A 22,613-nucleotide genomic window follows, 5' to 3' on the forward strand; every position below is an offset into this window, starting at 1 on the left:
GGGCGGAGGGTTCGGGTTCGGGTTCATCCACGAATCCGATGTTATGGCTGTTGATCTCTCCGAAAGGAGACTCGGTAGCTTCTTCGGGGCAGCACCGATCATCACCAACATCAGATGAATTTCCATTGCAACCATTTTGATTACTTCCATTGCAGCAGGTCAGAAGCATCCGGCACTGTCTCTGCAGTTTCTCATACTCCTTCCTGCATTCACAGACCAAAGTGAACTTCCCACACAAGACAGAAGATTGTCTGAACCTGCAGCATTATACAAACAAGACCGAACTGGGTCTGTTTTTTTCTAACCTTTTCTCGGTTCTTACCACCTCTCTTTCTTCACCGGAGCTGTTCAAGTCATACCTGCAATAAAAGAGACGAAAACCGCTTTCAGGTTTCGTATTCGGACACACCGAAATCGCGGTTGCAGAACACTCACACTCCGAGTAGGAACAACCACACTTCTGGTCGGATGCTGGAATCAACACCCTACGACGAAGACAACATGACAAGGCGACGGCGTGTCAGAACCATAGACCAGATGAGATTAGATCATGAAACAAGAGATGGGCTACGTGGCAAAAAACTCACTCTGCTTCTGACTTTCTTCAGGAATCCAACCCCGCCATCACGGAATTTGCCCTCCGGCGTGAACAAACTCTTCCACTGTTGCGGCGTGAGTGCCGGTTTCCTTTTCCGGCGAGACCACGGAGATTTCCGCCGACTCCTACACAAGAAACATACACAAAGAAAGATGACTAAGCGAAAAAGAGAGACTTTACTGAAGATTTTCTGAGAAATTATGAAGCTTGAGCATCACTTAAGCTGAAACATGGGATGAACACAGCAAGCAACTAAACGGGCACTCGGAGACAGCTTAAGATCGGATCTGCGAATCGAAATCTTACAACTTTTGGTGACACTCTTTTCCTGGGTCAGTGACACTCACCGATCGGACGAAGGGGTCGAATATTGGGATGAAGGGTTCGCTACGAAAAGAACCGATCGGAGATGGGTCCAAGAAGAAGAGGAAGAAGCCGAAAACGTCGGATTCCCAGACGAAGTGGAGGTGTGGCTTCGCCGTAACGCTTTCATGATTTCATCTAATCTCAAACTTAAATCTACCAAATCAAATCATCCAAAATAAATTTTCCGGCTCGTTATGTAGCGGACTAAGGATAATCAAGGGGAACAAAGCCATTCCTCGATGAAAAGTATCGGACACGGCGAATCTCCGTAGCAACGCCGCAGGTGGCAGAGCCCCCGCCGGAAGGTAAGCAGCGGCGGAAGCCCGGCATCGAAATGACCGATTTGTCACTCCCTCAGAGAGAGAGAGAGAGAGGAATCTGTCACTGTGTAATGTTTCACCGTTGATCCTCCGCCGCGTCTTCTTCGGCACCCCGAAGCTGAAAAGAGAAGAAGCCTCTGTCTCTGTCTAACCACTTTGCTCTGTCTGTGTTTCCTTTTTTCAGTTCTTTTCTTTCCTTTTTTTCTTTTGTACACAAAAATTGCCCTTTCTCGCGCGTGAGATCACGGGCTCGAGAAACTCCACGCGCCAATGGTAGCTGGACCAAATGATTAAACGGCGTCGTTACTTTTGGTTTTACTTTCGTTCTTTGCGGATATTTACAGGCGCGCCGTATCTGAATGACACGTGTCATCCAAAGTTAAAGTCCTAGTGAGATTTTACTTCCCCGACCGGACGTTACAGCAACATAATTATGATTCATTAATAGAATTATATCAAATTACCTAAAAGTAGATATAATCATTTCAAGTTGACCTATTAAACTCTACTAGATCCTATATTTTTACTCAAAAATCAGTTAAATGATGAGATTATTTTATAATTTTATTCGTTCGTAGACATTATATTTAGTTAAAACAAAATATATACGATATTCCATAAAACGAAACGTAATTTGTGTTTATATATAATATTATAATACGTTTCCGGATTTATGTTAACCATAGTTGGAAAGTGTTTGACGACACAAAGCGTAGATAACGTAACAGTTCGTCTCCACTCTCAACGGTCTATTGTGAGTTTAAACACACATGATTTTGGAAATTAATGGGATTTGAAATGGGGAAATTCAATACTATATATGAATGGAAAACACGTCAAAAAGACAAGTTGTGGACATAAACAAACGTTTTATCTTCTAGGGCTAAGCATTTTTTGTTGCTTGAAAGACAAGGCATGTCCATGTATAATACATTGATTTCATTGGTAAGATTAATCATTGGGAGAAATAAAAAGTTGTCTAAGTCCCCATCTCTAGGTCAAAGTAGCCTTATCAATAAATTAATTTCTAATAAATTATTCAACATTGAGCACCTTTTATTTATAATAATTATCATGAAATAAAATACTAGCATGAAAGGTGGTGGGGATGATGCAATTCAGCCTGTAATGGATCGGATGATCCTGTCATGTGGGAAAGATATTTGGGTTTTTTTTTTGTTATATTCCTTTTTTAAGTGTTTCTATTTTGTTTTTATAACAAAAAATATATATATCAATTTGTTTATTCAGAATTCGGTTGGGTTCAAATTGTGGTCAATTCGAATTTGACTTTTATTTTTTTATATTTAAATTGTATTTTTAATGGATATTTGACTTATTTTGTTTTGATTTTTAATTTTTAATGTAACGTTTTTTTAGTTAAATTTTTTATTTGTCGAATCGGTTCGTTTGGCATAATCCAAAATGAATTGGATTGAACCAACTAATTTTTGATTTACCAAAAAACGGATCAAACCAACCTGAATTAAAAAAAAAAATCTGAAATTGAGACGGAATGGATTGGGCAAGGCCGGATCAACCCGTTTTATACCCTACTTGGACCTTCATAGGTTGTGTAATGTGTAGATTAGGGTTGTATATATGACGTGTCTACATTGGGCTGATCCTAATAGGCCTAAATAAAGTAGGCCCATTGGGCCTCCACAAAACCATTTCCACACAGGTGAGGAAACTGTCCTATAAATACGGGAGGATCCGCCTCTTCGTAAAATTTCCCATTACGGTGCCCAATTATTGTCTGTCAATCTCTTCTCTCTCGCGCACTTCGTCTCCTCCCCGTCAACCCCTCCCTCCATTGTCACTCACTGATCCCATGCGGTCAATTTCTTCGTTAACCGGAGTTTCATCAGCTCTCAGCCCGTGTTTGCCGTAGGATTTTTTGGTATCTGTTCCAGGTTACGATTCTAGGGTTTCTTCCCTGCTTTCCGATAAACCCTAGACTTCGGTGTCAACAGAGGTGTACGAGTTGGAGCTGACTCGGTGGGTTTTGTTGCAATGGAGTCCGCTGCTGGCGTAGCCGCTACTCGTGGTTGTTCTATGCGGATTCCTTCGCCGTCATCGTCCCGGAAAGAATGGCGTGCCGTTTCAGATCCTCATTCTGGTGGAAATTCTGCGGATGATGCGGTAATATGCTCCCGGAGACGTGAATATTTCTGATTTTTTAGTTTTTTTTTGTCTTGGAACTTTGCGGAATGGTAGAAATCGGTGAGCTGAACCTGGGGTTTTGGTTGTCTGGTACTGTTTTATTTGCTTTTCTACGACTTGAGCCTCGCACTGTCGGTTTGTAATGCCGTTGCTCAGTTGAATGCTGGCTTTTGTGAGGACTGATAAGAAGGAAACGCAAGGAAACGCTGCTTTTGTGTAGTATGTGTGCTGTTGATTTGTCTGCCTATGGTAGTTATTACTTTTAGCATGATATTAGAGTTATCTTGGTGTTGGTTTGGTGCTCTTGTTAACAATGGAGCAAAAGGGTTTTGTTTTCATTTTGGCTATTTCGCTTGAAAAATACATGCATATGTTCGTCTTCCAGCAAATATTGTTTTTTTTTTGTTTCTCATGAGTTGGGAACACATGTTTTGCAGGATTTGGAACAGTTAAAGCTGGACCGTTCAGACGAGAGAACTATATACGAGGTAAAACACCTTTGTCTTGCAATGATTGTATGATACTGGTTTGTTAATTACCAGAACAAGCATCAATATTTTTATGATGCAGCATGGAAGGGAGCCGGTTGATGTGGATTTCTGCTCCATAACTGTGGACGGTGGCTCGGATAGTGATATCTTGCAGCAGAGACTCCACAGCATTTCTAGACAGAAAGAAGAACTGCAGCAACTGGAAATCGAGCTTCGAGCTCAAATAATTGTGAAATCTGAGATCGTGGAAATGCAGACCAACTTTGAGACCCAAATCAAAGAGCATGCTAATGCTGCTGCCAAACTACAGGTCGGTTTTTTGCTCACGTTTCTGATCTGTGTTGAAATCTATCATTCTGGTTGTTGCTTAGGTTTTTCTGTTTCATCCAGCACCAGCATTTACATGTTAAATAAATATGTTAGGAGCAACTTCATGAGAAGGAGAGAACTATACGAGAGCTGGAGAGGAAGATGGATGAGAAAGACAGAGAGCTACATGCAATTAAATTGGATACCGAAGCGGTCTGTTACTTTTTCGTTTACGTTTAGGCGTTCATTACTATATCTCAGTGATTTTGTCCCTTAGTCTCCCTTGTATGATGCCTGCAGGCTTGGGCCAAAGAAGATCTCCTCCGAGAACAAAACAAAGAACTAGCAACATTCAGGTGTCCTGATTGATTTCTTTCTCTCCTTGTTGATTTTCTTCACTGTTTGTGCTTGATAAGTCCTTAATGTGTTGTGTAACTTTTTACTAATATATTCTCTGTACTTCTACGGCTCTTCCCTTTTGATATTAATCTTTAGAAATCTTTGTCTGGCACTGAGCCTCAGTGGATATTTTATTGGACCACTCCAATTTTTTGATCATGCAGAAGGGAGCGTGATCACTCTGAAGCCGAGAGATCCCAACATATACAGCAAATTTGTGAACTTCAGGAGCATATCCAGGAGAAAGAGAGGCAGCTTATTGAGTTGCAGGAACAGGTCTTGTCTCTTTTTTCTATAAAATTTCTCACAACAAGTTTAAAATCTGTTGAAATATCTCAATAAATTTAGATTCATGCACTGAAATGTCTTAATGTATCCACTTTTGTAGTTCAATAGACTAATCAGAATCCATTGTGCTTGATGGCCTACAGAATAGGATTGCTCAAGAAACCATCCTTTACAAGGATGAGCAACTGAGAGAAGCTCAAGCCTGGATTGCCCGTGTCCAAGAGGTGGATGTTTTGCAATCATCTACTAATCATTCGCTGCAGACGGAACTGCGGGAACGTACGGAGCAGTATAATCAGCTATGGATTGGTTGTCAGAGACAGGTTGGTTATTTTTTCTAGTGTCTTTTTACTGGAAATGATTGTTAATCCCTTTCTGATCTCTTTTGTTGTCATTGAGTTCAGTTTGCAGAGATGGAGAGAGTGCATCTGCATACAGTGCAACAGCTTCAGATTGAGCTTGCCAATGTGAGGGAAAGGGGTGGATCTTTCACGGATGAGTCACACATATCCAGAACAAATTCCAACAGCACCTCCCAGATTGTCCAGAGCAATGGAAACCAACTTGAGGCAAACGGAAGTAGTCCAGCTAGTTCTAACAATAACATCCATTCACGTGGAAAAAGTTCAGACAATATTCAGTCTTTTACTTCTACTGATGATACAGTTGCTCAGGTACGTGTTTTTCCTCAGTGATTGTTTGACGTATAATACTCTCTTATTGCATCTTGCATCTACAAAGCAAGATGGCTGGTTATTCTAAAAAATGAAGACATGGAAATGCATGTTGAGATGGCTATTTTCGCTCCGTTGGGCGCACTGCTCATATTTATTAGGTCTTTGATGTTATAAATTTACATTGAAAATGGAATATATTGAACTTCACCAGCAGCTGAAGTAGTTGTGGTAAAAATCAAAAGAGCCTTTGGTTGAAATCCCGTGGTTTTTAGTTTTGAATTTATGTGTTCATGTTTTCTTTGCGTTGTCGGTGTTAAAACGACAGGTTGCGAAATACTTTTAAACATAGTTTATCACGGCAGTAGTAACTTTGTCTATCTCTTGTTATGCTTGCTTTAGAACCGTGCTGCCGGGTTGCCGATGGCTCCTTCCTCCGTAGTTGAGATGCATGCATACCTTCCACCGGGTCAGATGACCCCTCTCCATTCTTTTGTAATGCATCAACAAGGGGTACCTCAGCCTCAAGGTCCCCCATCTCATGTTGCTCAATCGGCTCTTCCAGTGTCTTCTATGCACCAGTGGCAGCATCATAAGGTGTGAGCTTTACAAGACGCCTTTTGTTCTCCATCTTGCAGTTAATGACCACTATTTTTTCATGTTGTTCATCAGGCTGTACTTGAGAGTTCTCAGATATCATCAGTGCAGAATCATAATCCTCCATCTCAGGGTGATAATGGCTTGGTAAGATCTGATGCCAAGTCTGAATATCAGATGCCTGGAAATGGGCAGTCACTTGGTCAAACATTTCTGGGTGTTCAAAGCAGCCAAGGAGCACGGCCTGGGCCGGCCTTGTCATCGTCCTCTGTGAAAGCACAGGTTATTTGTTTGCATGGAGACATTCCTGTTTGTGTGGTGAAGCATGTGTTGTATGTGGTATAATGTTCGATGAAAACTATTCCTCGCAGGCAGGGGATTCTAGCAATGGAGAATATCTCTCATCTGGCCGATCCCAGAATAACTTTCAAGACATCTCTTCAAAGTTTCATGATATGCTAAGGATAGACTCTCATGCTCCAAATCACAAGACTGAGGTATGTGTGTTTTTTCCTGCTGTCTTTTCTAATCCACCCGAGCCTAATTAGGTTGTTTATAAGAAACATAAGAACAAATCTCGGTCTTTGATTCAATCTGTCGCCAGGAGCCTAATGGTGAGCTTCCACCTGATGAACAAAAGGGTTCTGCCAGTGCTGCATCTCCAACTGGTACTGTTGTTAGCAATGGTACCGGATCCACTGTATCTGGAACTATTCTCTCATCTGGGACAGCCGGGAGGAACTCAGATAACGCTCTTCTCGATGAACGGTCTCTCTTGGCTTGCATAGTACGTACTATACCAGCTGGTGGTAGAATCTGCATTAGCTCAACGGTTAGCAAACTCAACACCGACCAGACCTTGCATCTTAGCCATGCGTTTCTAATGTTGTGGCTAATACGTATTCTCCATGGACATCTACAGCTTCCAAATCGGTTGGGCAAAATGCTTGCACCTCTGCATTGGCATGATTACAGGAAAAAGTACGGAAAGTTGGACGATTTCGTTGCCAGCCATCCGGAGGTATGTGTTAGACTGCTAAAATATAGGCTTTTAGTTAATTATTTTATCGTTTAAGAACTTTGGTGATTTAGTTTATAGTTAGGGTATCTTAGGTTTTTGTTATATTTTCTAAACTCTATAAAAGGATTAGTTTTCCAGTTTTATGAATTATCAGAGTCGATCAGAAAGTTGAGGGGAGGTTAAATACTATTTTCAATTGCATTCCTTAAACATTGTATAAATTTAGAAAACCCTAATGAATCCCTAGTGGGTTTATCAGTATGCTACGTTTTAGTTTTCATTTTCGGATTCTTCTAAACACTGTTAAAAATTTAAAATCTCCTCGCAAGTATGTTTACTTAAATATGGTTGTGTGGGTTGTAGTTATTCGTGATAGAGGGAGACTTCATCCAACTGCGAGAAGGAGCACAGAAGATGGTGGCGGCTTCAGCAGCGGCGGCCAAAGTTGCAGCAGCGGCAGCTGCAGCATCATCAGCCGACTCGATGTATGTCGTGGCCATGACTCCAATGGCTCAGTCTCATGCGTTCAAGAAGACCGACAAAACAGTAATTGCCTCCGAGAATCATCCACGCCTCTCTGCTCCAAATGGCGTCCACTATGGAATGAACGAAGGCCTCGGGAACATAAAGATCCTGACCAAGCCTCCTCGGGATTCTCAGGGTAGACAAGGAAGGTATAACCCGTTTTTCCAGACTAAGAAGAAAACGAACTTATCTCGGTTTTTTTTTCTCCGATGGAATTCATGGGTCTTTTTGCGTGGATCCGAAATTTTGCAGCAGTAGGGGCAATGGAGCATCTTCTGCCACACGAAGATAAGAGGAAGGGCTCTGCCTGCATAAACTGTATGACCGGAAGAACGATAAGAAAAAATCTGGTTCGTGGTATGGGTCGAGTCGATATCTATTTGACGTTTCCTTACTGCAGGATGATCGAGAAAAATGGATGAACGGACGGACAAAGCGGCGACCGGGGAGAGAGATTGCTAAGAACATGTTGAAGCAGAAGAGGGGGGAAGATCTCAATGCCCTTCTTTCTGACCTCAGAATGAAAAAAAAAACATAGGAGTGAAACTAACTCTATTTTTAATTTAAATCTTAAATCTTTAAGTTTTGGCGTTAAATCTCGCGATTTATCTATAACCGGAGTGTTTTCTGTTTTTTTTTTCCGGTTAAATCTGGGGTTCTATTTGCTTTCTTAGTCCTTCCTCGATGTCTGGTAAAATGCTCATATACAACCAGTGTTAGAGCAGCAGCTATGCATCTGCTAGTGAAATCTCATCTTTTTCAAGGGGCATTAGAAAATGGTTATATTACCAGGGTCCAAATTTCGAAACTAATTGATCAAAAGATTTTTTTTTTTAAATGTAAATTTTCAGTTTGGGTACAATGTTGGTACTTTGGTATGCTAGTTTCAAAATCTTGCCTGGGTGGGTGCGGTTGAACCAGAGACGTCGTTTTAGCTGAAGCCGCGTAAATTTAGAAGTTGGAAAGAAACGGCGTCGTTTCGCTGGGGAGTGGTCTCTAAACCTCGGTCGCAGGGGGGGGGGGATTTCATCAGAGAGAGAGAAGGGGAAGGAGAGGAAGATGGGGTACGTGTTGAGGGTGAGATTGGCGTCTTTCTTCGTCGGAGCTGCTACGGCGTCCTTTGTCGGATTATCCATCCTTTACAAGGACTACAAGGTCGCTCATGATTCCATCTCTCACCAGGTTTCCCCCCCCCCCAAATCATTCCTCCTGTTATGCTTTTCGCTATTTGATTCCGTATCCCATGCTTTCATCGCCTATATAGTCGATTAGATTCGGTTTTCTGTTGGATTTTTTCCGAAATTTTCTGGGTTTTTCTTAGTACGGTGTTGCGATTGCTGGATGGAATTTTCGGTGAAGAGCTTGATGCGTAACCCAGAAATTTCTAGGGCATGCTAGGGTTCTTGTCTTTGCATGACAGAATCTCATCTTTGGGAATGTTTTCAATCGTATCGGTCACTTAGTATGAAGATAGTTGACGGCTGCCGGCCTGATCTTTCTGTCTGCCTGAAATCATCAGCGTCATAGTCATCGTCATCAGTTATATGTCCTTGATACCACCTTCTTGTACAAAAACCCAATCTCTTTTGCCATTTCCACGCCGCTACTTATGGAGGAATCAGGCAATTTAGGCACTACTTGGGTTATGTAGCTTTCTAGCTTGCTGATGCCTTATGATTTGAGATCCACATACATGCTTTTTACAGGCAGTTTATGAGTTGGGAATGGAACTTTGACCCCCGATGCCATGGCTGCTTCTGTTCTCTTACCATGTTTTCCTGTAGATTCTGGGCTTAATGGTCTGAGATCGAATATGGAGGATCTCGGCCGTTGACATTAGATGTGATGCTTTGCTTGTTGCAGGTGAAATCGATTCATGACTCTCTAGACAGAAGGATCTCTGCTCTGGAGAGTTCAAAACACGCCGAAGCCCCTCAACATGCCGAGGGCTGACTGATTAGGGTTTTGGCCTGCAACTTTCTGCTCTTGAGAATAACTTGAAAAACCACCCCATGTGTTTCAAAACAAAGAAGACACTGGGCAATTTACCTGTTTGTTTGTTTTCATGAGAATGTGATTCAAAAAAAAAAAAGGCTAAGGGTTTTTTTCTCGTTCAAAGACTGAACTGATAGATCTTTTTGTAAAGAAAGCAAATGGATCCATCATCTTTCATGCCTTCTTCAAAGCTTTGATCTTCAGGCAGCTCTCTGCACATAAGGCTCGGGTTGAATGAAACAGTAGCTATAAACATGGCAATTTTCTGTCAAACAGGTTTGAGTATGTATTCTCGATATATATCAATATGTGAGTGTATATGCGTGTGTATAGAGAGAGGGAGATCCTTTGGATATCATATAGGTCCAATAGGAGCTACAGCTTTTATCAACTTCCCGACACCTGCGATAAGTACAAGATCAAGGCTGATAGGCGTGACCACGGGATCCGAAATTTCGAGTACAGATGGGATGAGAACGGGTCTGATGACTGCGGTAATCCGATTTTTAGGTTCGAGTTCGGGCTTTGACTGGGGTCGGAGATACCCTGATACCCAAATCTGAGGAAAAGGGGAGATAAAAGGGGAGAGGGTCTAGTGGGGGAGAGGTGAGAAGGTGAAACGATTAGGGCTCATTTTTAGGAGTGTCAAATGGGCCGGTTCGGCCCGGTCCAAAGGTTTCGGATTGGCTCGGGCTGGCCTGAATTGTTTTTGGTCTATATAATCAAGTCCAAAGTTTGGTCCTATAGATTTAGGTTCTGGCTCAGATTTGACTGACCTTGACAGAAAACCGATCGAATTAAGGCTCGAAATTGGGTATTTTTTGAGTGGATTTGGATCGATTTCGAAGCAAAATTGACATCCTGTTCATTTTTGTATGTCAAATTGTTTTAGACCAATAGACATTCTAGACAGCAGTGGCTCCACCCTCCCTCCCTCCCTCTCTTCCCTTCTGTCATCCTCACCGCTAACTATAGAAACATAGTTTCTTTTCATTTCATTTTTTTTAGCGTTTGGGAATGTGCCCTGTAACTCTTTGGGCCGGACATTGCAACGCCTCGCAGCCCTCTTCGAAGGAACGGACGAATGACACAGCATCGCGGACAATAAACCCACACTGCCCCACGCACCCGCCGACAAGCTGCACAGAGCGGATAAACCAGTCGAAACTGACCAGTTCAGGAGAAAGTTTGACATCATGAGAAATCGAACTCATAACCTCGACTAGAGGGGCTTCTTATTTTCCAACTGAGCTGGATTTCCCCCTAGTTTCTTTTCATTTTCCACTTCGAAAAATCCGAAATCTCAATTCATTCAATAGATCCAAACATAATAAATCCTTTTCTTTTTCTCTCTCTTCCAGAGCTCTCGTCGCATATAGTCCTTCCTATATGTATGTGTATATATACATATACGTATATGTTTTCATGTAATGTACTTAGCAGAGAGGTTCGAATACACTCCCAAGGCCGAGATTATGAAAACAAAACCACAGTTTTTTTATTCCATTTTATTTTAATATTTTACAGGTTCAGTTCATAGCACGATTCAGTTAGTATCGACATATAAAAAGAAAAAGAAAAATCAAAGTTCGTCTCCTTCATGGATGAATTCAAGCTCTGGTTTCCACCTCTCGTGTAGAGACTCGAGACTCCTTCTTCGCAACACGGAGAACAGTTGCTCCGCCGACATTTGCTTCGTCAACAACAGCTGAAGCTGCTGTCTTGTCACCACAACTTTGATCCTCCTCCTCCTCCCTCCTCTCTCTTCCGACGCAGAATCTTCTTTAGACCGGAGAGCGCGGTTCTTGGATTCTTGTCCGTTCCTTCCCAGACGTTTTCCCGACAAACTGATGCAGAATCTTGGGAGATTCCCGAGGACCTTCTTCAACCATTTCTTCCATCTCCTCGTCTCTGTCTCCTTCGCCGCTTCATCGTTCTTGTACGCGGAGGCACTGGAAGAGGTGATGGAATTCGCCATCTCGGTTGCTTGTGGAGCGAGAAAACAGAATATTTACAGATACGCGACCTGAATGATATATATATAGAGCTATATATACAGAGAGCTTGAGGGTTTGTTTGGATCTTGGATTTGGAGTGGATGGTGAAAAAGATGCAGTGTATCAGATCAGTGAATCTTTAATCATTTTTTTTCCTTAAAAAATTGGATTACGAAAGATGTCAACACGCATGCACTGTACGCCGGTTATACCAAGATGATTTTTTTTCCTTCTGGGCAAAATTTAATGTTATATCCTATGGTTATGTTAATTACACTATAAAAATTCATACAAAATTTAATGTTACAAACCAATCGAACCCAAAATTAGATTCGGCTCAAATATATATATATATATATATTATTTGGTCCCATCTCTTTGTCTAGACCCGTGGAAATGTTTATTGTCATTTCCTCGCAATACTCTGTAATATGACGGTTTATTTCATTAAAGAAAGATAAGAACGTTATAGTTTATATGCACAGTTGGGATATTTTCCACAATAATGAATGGGGTTAGTCATACAATTGAATATACCCATAATCACCATCCACTAATTAACCAACAATCACACCTCTAATTAATGGAGTTGAATAATGCTCTCATAATTGGTACAAACATATAATATATATATATGTATATATTTATAATCAATAGGTCAAAATGATGGGTCCCACCTGCAAACAAAACATCGTTTTAACAAACCTAAAAGCGCTCGACCAAGATATCGAATCCAACAGAATCACACTTCTCCTTGGAAAAAAGCAAAACATGAACACGGTATTGGACTTTGATTACTGAAAGAAAACATGATCTAATATACATATAATCCGATTATGGTGTGTGTGTGCATATATATGTATATATATATAGAGAGAGAGAGAGAGAGAGGTTTTAATGTTAACTTTTTATGCATAATGGGTTTTTTTTTTGGTATAAGGTGAATCTATCCATTAATTTAAAATAGTTTACTTACAAAACATCCAGCCACAGCCGTACAAAATAGGATAACCATGTCACAAAATAAGCAAAATGTGAATGTGGTGTGCGTGTTTCTAACGTTGGTGCGTTCGGATACTTTCCGACAAGAAGAACCAGTCTTGCAACGTGGAAAGGCTGCCACCGTTACTTGCCATTGTAACAGAAATCAGGATGTTGCGCAATACTCGATCAATCCGCTGTTGAATCACATCACTCGTCGTTCGCTCCGATCGGAAAATCCTATTGTTCCGTTCCTTCCAGATTTGGTACACTGTAATCTGTAGGATCAATCTGCCTATGAGCGGCTTGCTATGGCTCGTGTCGGTTGCCCGATCAACCATCCATTCCCTGCATTGGAATACACTCATCGGCGGAGATGGCCATATCAAACTCCCCATTGTCAACCATATCCTTGAGCTGAACTCGCACTCAAAGAATAAATGTTGGTGCGTTTCCGAACCCCTTTGACAAAGCACACAGGTTGGGTCCATTTGTATTCCCCATCGAGCAAGTCTATCCTTAGTCGGTAATCGCAACAACATAATCTCCCATAACAAGAAAGAAAATCTCGGTATGTGATGCTTAAACCATACAATCTCATGCCACGATACCTCAGGTTGGTGCTGCCGAAGTAACATCCATGTGCTGGAGTTGGAAAACCATTGCTTATGCACTCCATCCTTGTGCTTCCAAAGCGGTTTGTCCGGGCCTTTTGCATCATCCGGGATGGGGGCAGTTGTTAGGGCCGTGAGAATGTCCTGCAGGCCCTGTGATCGTGCTCCACCCACTGTCCAATTTCCTTCAGAAATAGCTCCTCGAACATTGCTGTCACGTGGGATCCGAAGCAATCTTGGCCCTAAGTGCCCTGCAACATCAATGAGCGGTCGAGGACCCAACCAACAGTCATGCCAAAAGGAAGTTGTTTTCCCGTCGCCAACCTCATACCGCATAAATTGCTTCACCGTATCACGCAATGCCAACAACTTGCGAAGGTTCCACGAGTGTGTAGTTGAGCTAGCAGCACCCCAATACCCCTTCTGCTTCCAGATATTCCTTTGTAGCCAATCAGACCAAAGCGATTCGGTCTTTGTGAGCATATGCCAAGTGAGTTTCAGCCGTTGCACCATGTTGATGTCTAGTAGCTTCCTAAGGCCAAGTCCACCCTCAGAAGTTGGGCGGCAAACTTGTTCCCAGGCAACCCTCGAAACGGTTTTCCGCACCTCGTCCCCCTTACGTGCCCATAGGAAAGATGCACATATCCCATTAATCGCCTTGATGATGCATTTGGGAATGAGAAAGATCGAACTCCATAGAAGCACCTGTCCATAAATAACAGAACGGATTAACAATAATTTACCCGCCCGTGATAGAAAGTGGTTCGTCCAGGAGGCAAGTTTTGCCTTTATCCTCTCAACAAGAGGATAATAATCAGACTTGCAAGGCTTCCGATGACTCAGCGGTACCCCTAAGTAGCGGACAGGCAGATTCCCGATTGTGCAACCAAGGATTCCAGCCATGGCCGAGGCTTCAACAGCAGTGGTTCCGCTGAAGAATACCTCAGATTTGTCGTTGTTTACATGCAACCCAGACATGGCTCCAAACTCCTCCAATATACGTTTGACCTCATGCATAGAATCTAGATCAGCTTTGCAAAATACAAGTACATCATCCGCAAAGGCAAGATGGGTAATCTTTGGTCGCAAGCATTTGTGATGAGGTTTCAATCGACCCGCTGCACTCGCTTTATCCAGCATCCTAGAAAGGATATCAATGGCTAAGATGAAGAGGTAGGGGGATAAGGGATCCCCTTGCCTCAACCCTCTCCCGCTTTTGAAATATCCCGCTAGTTCACCGTTTATTGCAACAGAGAAATGTGGGGTTGTGATGCAAGCTCTGATCCATCGAATGAATGTAGCTGGCAGGTTAATAGCCTCAAGAACCCTGATAATGAATTCCCAGTTCAGTGTATCAAACGCCTTCCTAATATCAACTTTGATTGTTGCTCCCTTTGCAGCCGATCTACGAGCGTAGCCCGTGATTATTTCACTAGCTAACATCACATTATCCAGCATTAATCGTCCCCTTGTGAAGGCTGCCTGGTTCCGGGAAATCAGACTTGGCATCAATGGTTGAATTCTCTTGGCTAGTATGCTAGATATAACCTTGTAGACCACATTGCAACAGCTTATCGGCCTAAAATCCGTGAGCGATACAGCTCCTGGTTTCTTAGGGACGAGCGTGATGGCAGTGGCATTGAGCTGACCAATTAGCTGGCCTGTGCGGAAGAATTCCTGAACCGCAGCAACTAGGTCTCCACCCACTACTTCCCACGCCGAGACAAAAAACTCTTTAGTGTACCCATCCGGCCCTGGTGCCTTATTGTTCGGCATCGAGAGCAAAATACCCTTTATATGATCAGCAGAAGGCATTTCCGTGAGGCCAGCAAGACTATCCCTCTCAACCCGAGCCTCTGTTACTTCCCGTAGTGATTGAACCGATGGAACTGAAGGTTGGTTCGGTCCTGCCCCAATGAGGGCTGAGAAGTAATCAACTGCATGCCGCTTAATGTCTCTTAGTGACTGAATTCTATGGCCAGCTTCGTCTTTCAAGAAATGAATATGGTTCCCTGATGCCCTTGTTCTACTCATATTGAAGAAGTAGAACAAGGGCATATATGGACAAATTCGTCCCTGAAAATTATTGGTAATATTTTTTTTAGATTTTTTTATTTAGCGCCATCGTTGACACTAAATATATGTGTATGTATATATATACACTTTTAAGAATAATCATCTAAAAAATTCACGATATAAAATTATAAACTTTATCATTTTTATAAAAAATATGAATTTTATGAATTTTATTGTATTATCATAAAATTAATAAATTTATGATTTTATATAGAAATGACAAAATTTATAAAATCACTGAATATATGAGAATGTGATACGATTCAAAAAGTTCATAAAAAGTTATAACATTTGGGGTTTTGTATGAATTTTTAGGTGAATGTGCCTTTTTTACTTAAATCAATTCTTTTAATAAATATTGTTTTGACATATTATCAAAGTTTTTTAAACGCTTTTATTTCCTTCGATCTTATAACAAAAATCTCAAATGAGACAACATCTTATCTACAAATGTTAGCAAATGTGTGGATTTAAGTGACATCATAGCGGATGATTTCTATATTATTATTATTATTATTATTATTATTTAAGACTAATTCTTCTATGAATATATACCGCAGTCCTGGGGCAGGGTGGGGACCACTACAGAAGTTTGAACTTTATTATACGGGTTAGGCCCATACTGTATTTTAGGCCCATATACTGTTTTAGTGGGTTCTTGTTGGGCTTATTATTTTCAACTTCTTTGAGATTACATTACCGAAAAATAAAACATAATTGTTTTTTTTTTTTATTGACGCTGTATTACATAGTAAATTACAAAGGAGCTCTACAAATAAAAAAGAAAAGCCCACAAATAAGTTGATTTTTTTTTCTCGTGCAATTTTTACCCCACAATCATATCTATCTATGCATGAAGCTTGATGCTTTTAAGATTACAAGTGGTATAATAATTATCAGAAATAAAAAGCTTCCGACCCTTCTCCTCTCTCTTCTTCCTCGAGGTGCAGAGCCGCAAGGAGAGATGATCGTTGGGCCATCGCTTACGGATTCCTATGAACCTAACTTCTTCAAGAGTTGCGAGCCGATGGTTTTGGTTGCTGCCATGGCCCATGGCCGACAAAACTCGAACCAGATGGGTCCTAGAGCTGTTTTCATGCTTTTTTCCCGGCATCTGATCTGAGGGTTTGGCTTGTTTTGTCATGAACCCGGTTGAGAGCATGACGGCATTCGTATTGGCGAGAATACAACGGTGAGCCTAGCGTGATCCGACAGCGAGTAGTTTTCCGGCCACATTCCTTTTTCCACTTCAGGAGGGAAGAGGACGGCGTTCTTGACGCTGAAACCGATGGTTTCCTCTTCACTGCCCTTCGCTTCACCTTCCCTCGTGTCCCTACCGGTCTCATCTCTCTGTTCTGACCATGTGGGATTCCATATTCTTTGCTGCAGTGACGAACAGGAAAACAAGACAAGAACTGAGTCGACATATATGAACAGATGTAAGGCTTCCTTGTGTATGGGTCACAACCAAATCTTTGAAATTCTAGAGTCTCGATTGTTCTTTTGTAGCATTCTAAAGATATATATACTAAACAAGCGAAGACTAGCCTCTGGGTTTGTATTGAACAAGTTCAAATTCAAAGAGAGGAGGGCCACCAAGAACATTTACCTGAAACTCTTTGTAATCAAGAACACCATTTCCATCAATGTCAGCCTGGACCCATAGATCCCTGATCTCTTTCCTAGTGAGTCCATTGCAGTGACCCGTAAGATTGAGCTGTACACACAATTTGACCGCAGAATAAGAAATCCATACACAAGGCAATGGAAAAGGCCAGAAGAGTCAAAAGAATCATAGTAAAGACCACATTAGTCACATTCTATACCTGCCGAAGAGCCTCACAGAAGCCCACGTAAGTTATGTATTCAACATCATTGTCGTTGTCGGCTTTCAAAAAGGCGAAAGCATCTTCTGCTGTCAGCGAGGCTCTCCTCAGTAGATACTGAGTGTCAAATATCCGAGGAGTTAGCCATATGGATAAGAAATGAATCTATAAAGAAGAAGAAAAAAACAATGGAAAGAGCTTCTCACCTTGAACATGCCGAACACTGCTTCACTCCAACTTGTTTCTAGTAGCTTTCTGTACTTATTAGGGTTGAGAAGCCAGATAAAGTCGACGGCACATATATTCCCCCGATGATTGCGGTGGCTTACCCACTGCATTAGCCAAACATAGAAACAAACGATTCAGAAATCCCGTCACCAAATTAAGACATCGAAAGATTCTCCAGCATATCCAAATGAAAGAAAGAAAAGACAGAAAAGACAGGGACCTTATGAGCATCTGCGTCTGTATACCGATGAGCAGTGTCATAAGACGACACAAAACCCTGTGACCTGAGAAACTTGTACACATGGCCACGTTTACTTCCATTCCAATCTCTGTCACAACGAAATCGACACATGGAAGCAAAGGAATCAATAAAATGATCGTCAGATGGAAGCCATATTGAAATGTAACATGCTGGTGTTGTAGTTTACCCGCAAAGAATTATAGGGATGGGAGTGAGATTGACTTCTTTCTGATAAGATTCCACGTACTGAAGAATTTTATATACCTGACATGGAAACCGTGTTTCACGAAAACAGATGGCAGGTAGGTTGCAGCAGTTGAGAGATTAACATTTAACATGGAATTTACCTGCTGGAGCCTTACTATCGATAGAGTTGAATCATGAGGGAACAACAAGTGGGTGTTTACGATGAGAACTTCTTGGCTTGAGCCGTTGTTCGTCGGACAATTAGACAAGGGAGGAGCTAACTCAACATGTAGTAATTGTGCAACACGATCTCCACAATCGTTGAAGAGCAACTCCCTGTAGTTGACAACTCTGAAATGGTCCTTGTGTACAGCTGTGAGAAGACCTGGAAATCGCCAAGAAACTCAATTAAACAAAGTTTATGTATTGGGCACGATCCATCAACGATCATCAAACGAAGAAGATGATGAGACATTGAAACATCTTTCCCAGTGTTCCTCAGGCAACCCATGTTCATGATTCCACGAATTCGAGGAGGAAAAAAAACATCTGAGAATCTGTGAAAGAGGGACGAGAAATCATACCATCACCACGGTTGTTGGTTCGAGCAAGCTTGTAGCTCAGATAACCAGCGTCGCCTAGTCTCTTCTCGTACAAATTAACAAGTTCTTCGTTGCCTACCCAAAACTCCTGCAACCATGGAGAATCTATGAAAACCACACATTTGAAGATAAGGAACAGAGATTGGGGAATTGAATTTCAAATAACAATGCGAAAACTCATGGAATTCGAAGGAATGAACCTGCAAACAAATAATGGAAGATCTCTCGTACAATAGCCAATCGAGAATTCTGTGATTCCTGCCCATCCAATACGCCCTGCAATCGCTTTCTCGTTGACTCTGATCCTGCATTCATGCCCAAACACATCCATACACAAACATACCCAAAATAAACCCTAGAAATCATAAGAAGAAGAAGACGAAAACAAAAGAAAAACCTTCTGAGAGAGGCGCTTGTAGATCGGAGCGAGGATGTTGAAAGTGGTACAGGAGATGCAAGGTTGCTGATGCTGGTCTCTAATGGAAGACGCGATCGCATAGCTTCCGATCTTCGATATCCTCCCCTTCATCGCTTTCCCCGTTTTCCTCCAAAATTCCGCCGGAAAATTAAAGAACGGCCGGCGTCTGCGGTGGTGACGGTTAACCTCGGCGGCCGCTTCTCTTCGAAAAAAAATGGTCAAAATTCAAATGAAATGACAAAAACAAAATCTTCGCGACCGCCTGAATTTCGTCGAACTTTGTCTTTCTTTTGTAATCGGTGAAAAAAATTTCTTCCAAATTTGGCAACTTGTGAAGAATTTCCGCTTCCGCTATTTTAGTTCATCTGCATCGTCTTCTTCATGTACATATATTTACATTTATACGCACATAACACACTCACCGACACCCATGAACAAGTGTGTGTGCATATACATATATATATATATATATGCGTGCATATATGTATATGTATGTATATGCGTATATATGGATCTGATGTGGCGAAGCACTCTGTACATGTATCAATGTATGGCGTCGCCGTCGGGCCGGCCGACGATGTGGCCCGTTGTAACGTAGAGATAGTGATGGAAAAATATATATTATTTTATAATTTATGGTATTTTTAATTTCTTTTTCTAAATATTATTGGCCACTTTTGTTCGTCATTTTTTCAACATGGCGGTCGCTTTTTTCCATTTTTAATTTTGCTTATAATTACTTTGTAACCCATTTCATGATTAACTTTGGTTTCAAGGGACGCATGTTCGGCGGTCGGCTCAATTTTTTATTTATTTGAAAGGATAATTTTGGTATAGTCTACTTTATAAATTATTTTTTTTCTAGTACATCTTATAAATTAATTATTTTTTACACATTTTTTTATAAAGAGACTTTTATTTTCCTGTCCACCACTAAATACGATTTGCTTTTTTCTCCTTAAAGAATTTTCCTTCTCCTTATCGTTATATGGAAGCAATGAAAAGACATAACTATGGCGCTAAAGCCGGTTTTGTCGGATCTTGTATAAGTGTCCAAGATTATACATCGCATATTAAATGGATAGGCAAATATACATCACATATTAAATGGATAGGCAAATATTGTGGGTCCCTGAATTTTGTTAATTTTCGGTGGCCAACCATTTGTTTAAGTAAATTACTTCCTTATTTATTTCTATTTAGACTAAGATGGTTAGCCTAACATATGTATTTGGTCGAACTTTTTTTGTATCCATTTCAGCTTCAAACATATAAAATAAAACCCGTATCTAAATTCGCATAAATATATTCATATTTTTCGTCAAATGATATATATATGCTATATACACGCCTTTATTGATAAAGTTACAAATGATTTGATTACGGAATTTTGCTGAAAATTAGTCAAATGGTTCTTTCTTTTCATTTTCCAAATTTTAAATACATGCTCCGTTTTCCTTTTTTCCCCTAAAAAAAACTATTTGAAAATAAATAATAAAAAATATATATTCGAAGTATCTGTGCAAGGGCTTTGTACTGTAAGACACCGACTTGTTATTGACTCACTACACATAATGGTCCGAGATCCAATTGCAAAGATGGAACTATCTCGTCCGTACAAATCAGTCCGCCGCTCCTCCTCGGCCGTCGCCCCAGTCCGCCGCTTCAGCTCCGGCGGTTATCCTTGGAACAGGTTTTTCCCGTTTGCGATTTCTCTTTTTGCTGTGTGAATTGAAATTTGAATGAATCGGTTTGTTCTCCTTCCGAAATCAGGCAGGAACTAGGGTTTGATCGATTTGTTGCTCCGTAGGTGGTTGGTAAAATGTTATGTACTTACCAGATAACTCCACCGATGAAATCCGCGTATTGCCGGAAAGGAACCTTCGCGTACGTGATCGAAAGGTTCGGGGAGGGATTCACTTCCTCGTTCCACCTGTGGATCGCGTCGCTTACGTTCATTCTCTCGAGGAAGAAACCATTCCCGTTTCGAACCAATCTGCAATTCCAAAAGATAATGTTAGCATCCCACAGTGCATAGTGAGCTCGGGAAGATCACGCTTGGCAAGACTTTTGAAGAAAGGGACATTCTCAAAGAGAAGATAATGGCCCGTTCTTCACACTCCTTTCTTTCTATTGTAAGTTTATCGGTCTTTTCTTTAAAGTTACACTTCATATGCTCCCTTCCATGCTTAAAGAATTCAGGTATCAAAACGTAATTACACTTCGATGCTTTGGTTAGTATTGTTTGCTGCCGTTTTCTCCGTGTTTAGGGTTTAGGCTCAGTTGGCTGTTTTCCATTTTGTGTTTTCCGGCAATGGGTTTGGATTCTACTTTAGTTGGAACTAGTAAAAGGGTGTTAGATTTAAGCTTTTTAGTTTGGGTCTCCAGTCATTGTTTTTATATTTGATGGATATCAAAAGTTGTGTTGTCTTGGTTATGATTTTTTTGTCCGAATTGCAAACCATGAAAGAAGAAAAGAGAATTATGATTCTTCAGATGAAAAAATAAAAGCCGGAGCCTTTCCAAAATATGAGCCACAAGCTTTTCTTTGTGTCGAGCTGCTAGAGCATCGCCATTTTTGCAAATAGGAAACGGATATGAATTGGAGCTATTGAGCCCTAATTTTTGTTACAGCACTTCTGCTGGTTTTCAGTCTGGACATTGTCCTTAATTCTTTCATTACTTATTTCCCTGTGATCTACCATCGGATCTGACAATTTTTCTCTTTCCGGTCTTAATAATAGATAAGGAACAACCACCTCAAATCTCTGGACAATGGAAGAATGCTGGAGAAGAATATGAGAGGTGGAGCTATGTAAAGAAAAAGGAAAGGTAATTGAAAAAACCAGGTTGTCTTCACCTCCCGTTGAATAGGTCCTAACAGAGAAAATGACGGTGCCCGAATCTGACATGTTAGGGTATTACCAAACTTACCACGAATAGCCTGTCTTCGCCTTTGTTATATAAATGCTCTTTATGGCTTTCTTCCCCATTTGCATCTTATGCTTTGAAGTTTTCCGACAGGCCTACGCTCCACAGCTCATCCCATTTTTTTTGCCCCTTTTTCTAAATCCTTTCCAACAAAAACCATGGGAGGCTGTGCGAGCAAACCTAAGGAATCTGACATCCTCGTGGAGCCTGCCCAGGTTAACCCTCCTGCTGCTCTCTAAAATGGTATTTGCCATTTTGCCTAAGTTCAGTGTTGTATTTTTCAAGGACTATGATCTTTGCCCTTGTGGCCTCACACTTTGCTGAAGCTGGCGTCGAGGCCAAGAATGTCGAGACCGAGACTGAGACCGAGACTGCGGTTGAGGTTTTTATCTATTCCCTATCAAACATTTCATTCATGTTGTCCTTCCTTTCGTTATGGAAGGAACTTATAGTTTATTGTCCATCATCACTTATGCATTGTATTTAAAGTTTTGGGCATACAACACGAAGGTTAATAACCGAATATTTATGGCTATACTCGCTCGTTTTATCAATCGTAGGAGAAAGCAGACGAAGGTGCGGTAGAGAAGAAGGAAGAATCTGGTGAAGAAGGGGCGGAGAAAGAGAAGGAAGCCGAGGAGGCCAAGGAGGAAGGGGCTGCAGCCGAATTAGGTGAGGCAGTTCCCGAGGAAGTGAAGGCTATAGAAGCAGCAGACCCTGCGGCTGATACCGAGCCACCGAAAGAAGAGGCGGGTGGCGCCGGA

General features: G+C 41.3%; 6 protein-coding genes across 8 annotated transcripts in view; 3 read left to right on the forward strand and 3 right to left on the reverse strand.

Annotated features, from left to right (window-relative positions):
- LOC104825193 (GTPase-activating protein gyp7-like) overlaps window positions 1-1,665 on the reverse strand; it is a 2,999-nt gene extending 1,334 nt beyond the window's left edge. The window contains exons 1-5 of the mRNA XM_010557479.2: window positions 946-1,665; window positions 588-723; window positions 436-485; window positions 306-359; window positions 7-203 (exon numbers count right to left, since the gene is read on the reverse strand). Of these exons, the coding sequence (XP_010555781.1) occupies window positions 7-203; window positions 306-359; window positions 436-485; window positions 588-723; window positions 946-1,091 (583 nt within the window). The 5' untranslated portion in view covers window positions 1,092-1,665. The remainder of the gene's footprint in view (window positions 1-6; window positions 204-305; window positions 360-435; window positions 486-587; window positions 724-945) is intronic.
- Window positions 1,666-3,022: 1,357 nt separating this feature from the next.
- LOC104825162 lies at window positions 3,023-8,517 on the forward strand. Of its 2 annotated transcripts, none has more exons than XM_010557448.2 (16): window positions 3,023-3,429; window positions 3,888-3,938; window positions 4,021-4,251; window positions 4,365-4,463; window positions 4,551-4,606; window positions 4,814-4,925; window positions 5,081-5,260; window positions 5,342-5,611; window positions 6,014-6,208; window positions 6,284-6,490; window positions 6,580-6,705; window positions 6,813-7,040; window positions 7,131-7,229; window positions 7,593-7,903; window positions 8,007-8,072; window positions 8,155-8,517. In XM_010557448.2, exons 1-15 carry the CDS (start codon window positions 3,301-3,303, stop codon window positions 8,044-8,046), a joined length of 2,334 nt encoding a protein of 777 aa, XP_010555750.1. In that variant the 5' UTR covers window positions 3,023-3,300; the 3' UTR covers window positions 8,047-8,072; window positions 8,155-8,517. The 2 variants fall into 2 exon arrangements, with proteins under 2 accessions (XP_010555750.1, XP_010555751.1); XM_010557449.2 differs by having other exon boundaries at window positions 8,010-8,072.
- A 254-nt stretch (window positions 8,518-8,771) lies between these two features.
- LOC109117152 lies at window positions 8,772-9,956 on the forward strand. The gene is made up of 2 exons (XM_019203911.1): window positions 8,772-8,936; window positions 9,618-9,956. Exons 1-2 carry the CDS (start codon window positions 8,814-8,816, stop codon window positions 9,705-9,707), a joined length of 213 nt encoding a protein of 70 aa, XP_019059456.1. The 5' UTR covers window positions 8,772-8,813; the 3' UTR covers window positions 9,708-9,956.
- Window positions 9,957-11,331: 1,375 nt separating this feature from the next.
- LOC104825194 lies at window positions 11,332-11,727 on the reverse strand. The gene has a single exon (XM_010557480.1). The coding sequence runs from the start codon at window positions 11,725-11,727 to the stop codon at window positions 11,332-11,334; it is 396 nt and encodes a 131-aa protein (XP_010555782.1).
- A 4,466-nt stretch (window positions 11,728-16,193) lies between these two features.
- On the reverse strand, window positions 16,194-19,450 carry LOC104825163 (uncharacterized calcium-binding protein At1g02270-like). Its single transcript, XM_010557450.1, has 10 exons — window positions 18,898-19,450; window positions 18,701-18,805; window positions 18,483-18,588; window positions 18,060-18,283; window positions 17,900-17,976; window positions 17,692-17,800; window positions 17,450-17,575; window positions 17,244-17,360; window positions 17,027-17,134; window positions 16,194-16,800 (listed from the first exon to the last, which is right to left on the reverse strand). The coding sequence occupies exons 1-10, from the start codon at window positions 19,027-19,029 to the stop codon at window positions 16,558-16,560; spliced, it is 1,347 nt and encodes a 448-aa protein (XP_010555752.1). The 5' UTR covers window positions 19,030-19,450; the 3' UTR covers window positions 16,194-16,557.
- A 1,028-nt stretch (window positions 19,451-20,478) lies between these two features.
- LOC104825195 overlaps window positions 20,479-22,613 on the forward strand; it is a 2,633-nt gene continuing 498 nt past the window's right edge. Inside the window, exons 1-6 of one of the 2 annotated variants that reach the window (XM_019203915.1) lie at window positions 20,479-20,611; window positions 20,729-21,053; window positions 21,663-21,750; window positions 21,943-22,080; window positions 22,173-22,231; window positions 22,410-22,598. In XM_019203915.1, the coding sequence (XP_019059460.1) occupies window positions 22,008-22,080; window positions 22,173-22,231; window positions 22,410-22,598 (321 nt within the window). In that variant the 5' untranslated portion in view covers window positions 20,479-20,611; window positions 20,729-21,053; window positions 21,663-21,750; window positions 21,943-22,007. Of the gene's footprint in view, window positions 20,612-20,728; window positions 21,054-21,662; window positions 21,751-21,942; window positions 22,081-22,167; window positions 22,232-22,409; window positions 22,599-22,613 lie in introns of both variants that reach the window. The other variant, XM_019203914.1, reaches the window with a different exon arrangement.

The sequence above is a fragment of the Tarenaya hassleriana genome, unplaced genomic scaffold (assembly GCF_000463585.1).
Source record: "Tarenaya hassleriana unplaced genomic scaffold, ASM46358v1 Cleome42, whole genome shotgun sequence".
NCBI classification, from domain to species: Eukaryota; Viridiplantae; Streptophyta; class Magnoliopsida; order Brassicales; family Cleomaceae; genus Tarenaya; species Tarenaya hassleriana.